We start from the raw sequence: 9,392 nt of genomic DNA on the forward strand, positions 1-9,392 counted from the left end.
TGATGTAATCGCACGTAATTCAAATCTAGGGATGGGTATTGATAAGGTTTTATCTATCGATGCCATTATCGATTCTGCTTATCAATCCGATTCCTTATCGATTCCCTTATCGATACCTCGTGAATTTTGTACTAAAAGTAGGCTTTACAGGTTTTCTATGTATTTCCTTGAGTCTTAAAGTAAATAAATATGAAATTGGTCACTGTATGCTTGATCTCTGGACATAAATAAAAATAAACAAAACTGTTTCGCTTTGAAGTTATTCATTCAGACTGAATTCTATCGTTCTGTCTTGTCAGAGAGCCGCGCAACGTTTGGAGCTGTGTGAACAGAATGGAGGATGATTCTCGTTTCTTTCTCGCAACAAGACAGGATTCCCAGTTAGTAACTTTAATCTGCACAAAAGTGAATCACAACTCATATTCAGGGATAAAAGTGGTGAAAAACAAAAAAAGCTGAAACCCAAAATTACCCCCCAACACCACCTGCACGAAAATGTTTGAATTCTAGAAGCTCTGAAATGCAATCTGGGACTATTCCAGACAATAAACTGGAGTGAGTGCTGAATCCATTTAGGTGAGAAAAAAAAAATACAACTTTCCTTATTCAAATTCATTCCAGTAGTATTCTGCTCTTACTAGGATGCAGCAGTTTGGCAGATAGTTCTGGAGGAAATCACTGAAGAAATTAACAAACTGAAAATATGGTTTGACCGAAACAAACTGTCATTATACTTAAATAAGACAGGGATGAAATGGAGGTGTGAGAGTCACTAGGTGTTCACAGGAAACATTTATTTCTGTATGTATTTATTTATTTATGTTCATTGCAATTATATATTTTCTGTTGTGTTTCTATTCAGGTTCTTTTTGTCTCTTTCTCTAACTTTTGCTAAATGCTAACTTTTAACATTGAAAATGCCATAGACATGCTAACGCGTTAGAATCGCTCCTGTTTTTAGGTTATAAAATACATCTATCAACTGTTTCAGAAGATCATAACAGGTCGGTTTAACATAGAAAAGGTAAATAATACTCACAGACGTATGCTCTTTAGGGTTTTAGCGGGGGAAAATTAAGTGAAAGAAAGAAATAAACGAAGCAGTCAACTGAAGCATTGCTTCAATCTGCGAACCACGCTTCGATTGGTTCAAGGTTCAAAGCAAAGCCGCGCTGCAGAAAAGTTGATTAAGGACCAGCTGCAGGGTCTGTAATCAATGTAGAGAAATGATCATTTTCCTGACAAACACCCGCCAAAACAACGGCCACTCTGAAAGACCGATAACAGAATTGTTAAGCACAAAGCTTATTGATGTCGGTGGATCGAATCATTTCTTAACGATACCCGAAAGGAACCGGTTCTCGATACCCATCCCTATTCAAATCCATATAATTTTTTAAAAAATAAAAAGGACCGTTACTTTATTGACAGACCTCGTAGTCTAAAAAAGTGACATATACTTTTTAACATGAAGGTTATACATGCCATATTTTACAAATCTGATTGAAATAAGATATTCCTTTATTAGCCCCACATGGGGAATTTTGCATTGCCACCGCAGTTGTAATAGAATTGTGCAACAGTAGGGAAGAGTAAAATGTGCAAATAGAAGACAAACGCAAATACCTAGGCATGGTAAATCAAGAAAATGTAAAATAGACCATATTCATTGTCAGTGCGACACATGAAGTATATGCAGCAGATAGGAGAGCAAAGTGCCCAATTTGGGGAAATGCCTATTCTGTTACCTGTTGAATACAGCCCTGCCTTATAGCTGGGTCATATTCAAGGAGGTGGTTACCCCAGAAAGACCACAGAGACTTGCAGGTCTCAGTGGGTGAAGTCATGGCAAGGATCACATTTATTTGCAATCCAGAGATGGTTCGTTAGGTTGAACTAGTCTTGAGAGGTAAATGATTAATTAATGTGAATTTAAAGACCTGTTTGATACAAACTTTTCCTGATCAGGAGTACAGTTTGAGTCAATACACAATCATACAACATGCATTACTGTACTATCCAGGTTGTGCTTTTAGTCTTTTCTGTAAAACATATGGGAAGTGTTTTGGTTGGTCACTGTAACTCTGGCTAACTGCTTAACTGTTTAGATATTTCCAACGACAGTCTAAACATGTGTTTGTCTATAAGGACTTGGAGGTCAAACAGTCTGCTGGAGAGGAAGAATTGGACAGAGACAAGGGTACTTCAGAGCCACAGGATGAACCTGAGCTTGGCTCTGAACATGACCTTTCTGAAGCCTTCGTGAGTCAGGACCAGGATTCAGCATCAGTCCTCCCACTTGCCAGTGGTTTTGCTGCTGATTGTGAATCCAACCAAGATGTCATAGGTGTCCAAGAAAACATCCCAAACAGGTCGGATATTGTCTCGAGTGCATTATTACCCTTTAGAGGTTCTATTTTTGCCTGTGTTCTGTTCTTTTCATTTTTAAGCACATTTGCTCAAGAACTACTAAACATATTTGTGTGTGTGTGTGTGTTTTTTTTTTTCCAACAAGCATTTTTTTTCTAATGAACCATAATTTGTAAACATAATGGAAACTTGGTGAAAAATAGCCAAAGTGTCCAAAGTTTCTTGAAATGATTTTTTTTATATATATACTGCCTTCAGTAAGTGGAAGTTGTGCTGCATTGCAAGAGACTGTTTCATTTCAGTGTTTCTGATGATGCATTTGAAACACGTGGACCTGAGGTCACAGAAACTGACCCGTCTCTAGCTGACCATGATGAAGAAACCAACCCTTACGACAGTGAGAGGTGTGTGGTGTCCATTTCATGTTCTATTTAGCCAGGTAAAGAAATTCCCCAAAAGTATTTAGCTTTTATTCATTTGTGCCAGTTGTGATGAAGTAATTCTCATTTTTGTTCTCGTTATCCTGAATAACTTTGAATCAGAGCCTTTTTTTTTTTTTTTTTTTTTTTTTTTTAACTCTGCCAACTCACAGAGGTGAGTCAAGGTTATGTGAAGAGACTCTTGGTATTGGGTAAGATGTCTTAAAACGTGGTGGTCAGATTTTACAGTTTTGTGGAGAGATGCTTCTTGGGTTAGGGAAGAGTTTTTGACAGTGATGTTCCTTTTTAGTGCCATCTTTAATGGAGCCATGTTTTGCAGAATTCAATTTACTATTATTATTAGTCTCATTTACATTTATTTCATGTTTTGGACAGTCGTGTTAAAAAAAAAAATCCACAGTTCTGTAGATGCATGCAGAAAATCTCACATAAGTAAACATTGGGCTGAAATGGTTTATTTTCAGAAAAAAGTTGGGACTGTATGGAAAATACAGTTTTGATTCACAGTGATTCTTACATTTACTTTGACTTCTGCTTCAGGCTTCAGATGGCATGAACACAAGACATTTCATATTTTGTGCGTTCAGCTTCATTTCATTTGCTCTGTACAGCGCCCCCTCTGGTGTGCAGGAATCGATATTGGTCGGTCAATTAGGTCACGCTTTCTGCTTAAATTAATGTATTTCTTATTGTTGCAGTCCTTAAAATAAAGGGCCACTTTTGAAAACATTTTTTGCACATCAAAATAATAACAATAATAATGGCAATTAATGTAATTTCATCAACTAAAACATTAGTCAGTATTACTCTGAGTGTCCTAGTTTTACTACTACAATGCCTGTACAAAATGAAAATGATGAACCATATCAAGAAAGTGTTGTAACAACCTTCACACCAAAATACATGCATCCTGAAGTAAGGAGATGAACAAAAGAAAGTTATGTTATACAATTTTTTTTTTTAAAGGTCATTTTCTGCCATGGTGTTGAAGATCCTGTACTGCAAAAAATGTCCATTTTTGAGGGCCAGTAACTTTTGTTGACCAGTGGGTAAAATAGGTTAATGTCAACCCCTCTTACATACATGAAATGTTCATCTCTGTACATGAATCACATAAGCGCGTCTCCTCCTAAACTGCATGGTGGATTTCATTCAACTTCACAGCGTATGAAGATACACATGAAAGAAAATAATTCTGGTCCAAAATCTTCAAAGGAAAACTGAGTGATGGTATAATTTTGAGAATTTGCTCACAAAGTTCTTATTGTTTTTTTTTTCCCAACTATATTACTAATTTTTAAATATGTGAATATGGATCCCTTTAAATTGATTAACATTGTGAGGTAGGTTTTCATGTCAAACAGGGTGCAGGTTTTTTGATATTTCTGCAATGAGCTTCTCCCCTGAAACTGTCATTCGTGAGCTAAATTAGCTGGTGGAGGCATTTCTTACAATAAAAACCTGCACACTTTTCTATCTTCATGGCACGTGATTGAAGACCACTTCCTTGTGACATCGCAAAACTCAAATTTCAATAAAGAGTTTCAGAATTCTTCTTTTACTGATTTACCATTTCTACTACACTGCAGGTATGTGCACCTTTTTAGTTGGCCCCCGTGTTACTTGGCGAGTTGCATGTAGTTGTGATCCAGTTGTTTAAATGGGGTTTACATTCAAAGTAAAGTGTAAATTTATCCTTTTGTAATAAGACTTTGTTTTGGTATTTTATTTTTTTCAGCCCTCCAGTAATTCAGGAGAACACTGCCAATGCTCATACTACAGGTACCAAAACCAACACTGAGCCTCCACTAATCTCCACGACCACGCACAGCTCACAGCCGCCAGAGGCCAACACCTCACACATGTTGAAAGAGCAGGTATTGGTACAATGTACAGCTTGCTTCTCATTTACAGTGCATGTGGAAAGTATTCAGAGCTTCACTTTTTCCACATTTTGTTATGTTACATTTTGTTTGTATTCCAAAATTGAGTAAATTGATTTTTTTTCCCTGAAAAATTCTTTTCACAACACCCCATAATGACAACATGAATTTTTTTTAATTCTTTATTTTTTGCAAATTTATTTAAAATGAAAAAGTAAGCAATCTCATGTACATAAGTATTCACACCCTTTTGGTCAACACTTTGTTGATGCACCTTTAGCAGCAAGTACATCCTCAAGTCTTCGTGAATATGATGCCACCAGCTTGGTGCACCCATCTGTGGACAGTTTTGTCCATTCCTCTTTGCATCAACTCTCAAGCTCCATCAGGTTGGATGGGGAACATCTGTGCACAGCCATTTCCAGATCTTGCCAGAGATGTTCACTCAGATCACTGGAGGATTTTTTAAAATTATTTATTTATTTATTTATTTATTTATTTATTTTGTCAAACGGAGGAGAAGCTGTAGCACCTTGCCCTTTTCAGATACCAATGGAAACCATTTCTTGCAAGTTCACAGGCAGAAGAATGTAAGAAAAACCTTGTCTGGAGGAAAAAAAAAAGATTCTGTTTGGTTGCCTACAAATTGAAAATAAGAGCGCTCTGGAGCAGGTTTTCATCCAGGATGTCTCTGTACATTGCTGCATTCATCTTTCCCTCATCCTGACTAGTGTCTCAGTTCCTGCCGCTGAAAAACATCCCCTGCCACCACCATGCTTCACTGTAAGGATGGTGGCGGGTTTCCTCCAAACATGACACCTGGCATTCACACCAAAGAGTTCAATCTTTGTCTCATCAGACCAGAGAAATTTTTTTTTTTTTTTTTCTCATGGCCTGAGAGTCCTTCAGGTGTCTTTTGGCAAACTCCAGGCAGGCTACCATGTGCCTTTTACTAAGGAGTGGTTTCCGTCTGGCCACTCTACCATACAGGCCTGATTGGTGGATTGCTGCAGAGATGGTTGTCCCCCTGGAAGGTCCTCCTCTCTCCACGGAGGAATGCTGGAGCCCTGACAGAGTGATCATTGGGTTCTGGGCCACCTCCCTGACCAAGGTCCTTCTCACCCGATCGTTCAGTTTAGATGGACGGCCAGCTCTATGAACTTCTTCCATTTATGGATGATGGAGGCCACTGTGCTTATTGGAATCTTCAAAGCAGCAGAAATGTTTCTGTATCTTTCCTCAAATTTGTGCCTTGAGACAATTCTGTGTCAGAGGTCTACAGACAAATCCTTTGACTTCATGCTTGGTTTGTTCTCTGACATGCACTGTCAACTGTGGGACCTTATATGTAGACAGGTGTGTATATTTCCAAATCATGTCCAGTCAACTGAATTTACCCCAGGTTGACTCCAGTTAAGCTGTAGAAACATCTTAAGGATGATTAGTGGAAACAGGATGCACCTGAGCTCAATTTTGAGCTTCATGGCAAAGGCTGTGAATACTTATGTACACGTGATTTCTTTTTCTTTCTTCTTTTTAAATTGCAAAAATCTAAAAAAAAAAACCAAACAAACTTTTCACATTGTCATTATGGGATACAGTATTGCATGTACAAATTTGAAGGAAAAAAAATAATAATTTCACTTATTTTGGACAAAGGCTGTAACATAAAATATAGAAAAAGTGAAGTGCGGTGCATACTTTCCAGATGCACCCTACCTCAGTCACCCACGGTATTCCAGCTCTAATTATCCTTGACAGGAACTGGGCTCCCCGGTTGCCATCGACATGGATTCTGCTATGAGCTGTAAAGACCCAGAGGACATCCCTACTTTTGATGAGTGGAAGCGGAAGATGATGGAGGTGGAGAAAGAGAAGTGTAAGAGTGCTTCTTGTTGCCATGTTAAAGTTGATTAACTAAATTCTCTGGATGTAATGCATTGAATGAAAAGAGTATGGTTCTGTTTGGACTTCCTACTACAAGATAATATTCCTTCATTCTTTTTATTTATTTATTATTTAAATTAAAAGAAAATTTCCCGCTAATTTCTCCTTGTACTTTTCTTTCAGCTCAGGCTACTCATACCTCCACCAATGTGGGTTCTCCCCCAGTAAAAAAGATCCAGAAAAACTTCAATAACTATGCTTCTGTAGAATGCGGGGCCAAGATTCTAGGTGCTAATCCAGAGTCAAAGGTATGAGACAGTGCTGTGCTACTTAATTGATATTATGACAGAACGTCAAATACAAGTGAAACTTAGCTGGAGTTTGTTCTACACAGGGCACTTCAGCTATATTGATGGAGAATATGGACTTGTACATGCTAAATCCCTGCAGCAATAAAATCTGGTATGTAGTGTGTGTGAATTTTTTTGCATTCTTTATACAAGTGGAACTGTTAATGTATGTTTATTTACAACTGAAACATGTGATTTTCCTGTTTTTCAGGTTCATTATTGAGCTCTGTGAGCCCATCCAGGTGAAGCAGTTGGATATTGCCAACTTTGAGCTATTTTCTTCGACCCCCAAAGACTTTTTGGTCTCCATCAGTGATAGGTTTGTATTGAACATATTATATTTATTGCATTTTAGCAGTGTGCTCTTGTTGTAAAGACCTTTATTTCAACACATGAATATGAAAATCTAATTTGGAAGTTCATATTGCATCTGTTATAATTTGCTGTGATACCAGTGTGTTTTTTAATAAATATATCCTTGCAGATATCCAACAAACAAGTGGCTAAAGCTGGGAACCTTTCATGCTCGCGATGAGCGCACTGTCCAAAGTTTCCCTTTGGATGAACAACTTTATGCTAAATATGTGAAGGTGATTAGTATTTTTTTATGTCCCACTTTTATTGATGTTTTTCTCTTCTTTAGCTCTGAAGTAGAGTTGTTTTAGTACATTCAGTATAAAAGTTCTTGAGATTTTTTGTCTTCTAACATGAGGCTGCATTGCTTTTATCAGGTTTCTAATATTCATTAGCTTGCATTTTCAAGATAAAGTAGTTTTTTTCTTTTCTTTAATTGTTCTAAACACAAATTAGTGCCACTAGATGTCGTGCCAAAACATTAGCTTTCAGACCAATGCACCAATGTCCCTTTACCCATTGGAAGGATGTATTCTTGTTTGAAAAGGTTGTTTGCCAGAGAATTATTTATTTATTTATTTATTTTTTGGGCCTCTGAGTGTAGTTTGTTGATGAGAGGAATTTCATGAAAATCACTCCTCTCCGCCATCTTACAGCCCCAGTGGCATGTAGTAGAGGGCTGCATTGGGATGGCAAATTTTACGGGAGCAGGTGGTTAGAACTTCGCTGTGGGTGCCCAAAAGAAAAACACTGTGGGTCTGAAAGCAACAGGATACTCGGTCAACAAAGGAGAATAGTGTAAAAGTATGTGGTATCCACACGCTACTTTCATCTTAAATAGAATGTCTTTAATTTAAGAGGAGCAGCAGACGGGAACAGCAACACGGGTACACAGACGACACAGACACAGCGAGAGTTACCGTAACAGCACTGCATGCCCATATATGGTACACATATATGAAACTGTCTTTAAATGAAATGAAAACAATGGAATTGGAGTGCTATTCCTGACCAGTTCATCAAAAGACTTACAGGCCAGTGAAATGAAACAAACAACCCCATGAATCTCTTTATTAATAGTCTACATGATGTGTTTTCTCCCGCGGACTGGAGGAGTGTTTCACGGGTGCGGGCGGGAGTGTAACACACGTGTGGGTGGTAATGGTCCGAATTTCAGTGGGAGTGGGATGAAGAAATTAGTCCCTTGCTGGGCTCTAGTAGGTAGGTAGTCACTACTGTATTATTATGAAAAAGATCGGACTCACAAGCACAAAATATGCATATGCAACTGCTTTAGTTGTGCAACCTGAAAACTCTTACACCACATACAGAGGGAGTGTTGCTTCATTCTATGTGCCGGCTTCTGTAACACTGCTAAATCTTTACATAGAAAATGATTGTGGGCAGCTAGAGGGCTCCCCCTCTAGCTGCCACCTTATCGTGGTGGGGGAGTTTGCGTACCCGGATGATCCTAGGAGCTATGTTGTTGGGGGCTTTGTGCCCCTTGTAGGGTCTCCCAAGGCAAACAGGTCCTAGGTGACAGGTCAGACTAAGGGCAGTTCAGAACCTCCATGACCAGTAAAAAATCAAGGACCGAGACGTCGCCCGGTATGGCGGAGCCGGGGCCCCACCCTAGAGCCAGGCCTGGGGTTGGGGCTCGCGTGCGAGCGCCTGGTGATTGGGCCTTAGCCCATGGGGCCCGGCCGGGCTCAGCCCGAAAGAGCGACGTGGGCCCGGCCTCCTGTAGGTTCACCACCTGCAGTGGGGGCCATGGGGGTCGAGTGCAGAGAGAATTGGGTGGCGGTCTAGGGCGGGTGGCCCGGCGACACCGGTCCATGCTCACAGCCCCTGGCTGTTGGGACGTGGAATGTCACCTCGCTGGGGGGAAAGGAGCCTGAGCTTGTGCAGGAGGTTGAGAGATACCGACTAGAGATAGTCGGGCTCACCTTCACGCACAGCTTGGGCTCTGGTACCCAACTCCTGGAGAGGGGCTGGACGCTTCATTTTTCTGGCGTTGCCCACGGGGAGAGGCGGAGAGCTGGGGTCGCATTGCTTATTGCTCCCCAGCTCAGTCGCCATGTGTTGGAGTTCACTCCATTGAACGAGAG

General features: G+C 39.8%; 1 protein-coding gene across 4 annotated transcripts in view; it reads left to right on the top strand.

The window, feature by feature from the left end:
* LOC117521469 (SUN domain-containing ossification factor-like) overlaps window positions 1–9,392 on the top strand; it is a 45,583-nt gene that overhangs the window by 12,644 nt on the left and 23,547 nt on the right. Inside the window, exons 4-12 of one of the 4 annotated variants that reach the window (XM_034182771.1) lie at window positions 2,149–2,372; window positions 2,673–2,774; window positions 3,509–3,512; window positions 4,550–4,687; window positions 6,455–6,572; window positions 6,764–6,888; window positions 6,975–7,042; window positions 7,142–7,249; window positions 7,415–7,520. In XM_034182771.1, the coding sequence (XP_034038662.1) occupies window positions 2,149–2,372; window positions 2,673–2,774; window positions 3,509–3,512; window positions 4,550–4,687; window positions 6,455–6,572; window positions 6,764–6,888; window positions 6,975–7,042; window positions 7,142–7,249; window positions 7,415–7,520 (993 nt within the window). The other 3 variants (XM_034182770.1, XM_034182772.1, XM_034182773.1) reach the window with 3 other exon arrangements.

The sequence above is a fragment of the Thalassophryne amazonica genome, chromosome 12 (genome assembly GCF_902500255.1).
Source record: "Thalassophryne amazonica chromosome 12, fThaAma1.1, whole genome shotgun sequence".
Classification (NCBI taxonomy): Eukaryota; Metazoa; Chordata; class Actinopteri; order Batrachoidiformes; family Batrachoididae; genus Thalassophryne; species Thalassophryne amazonica.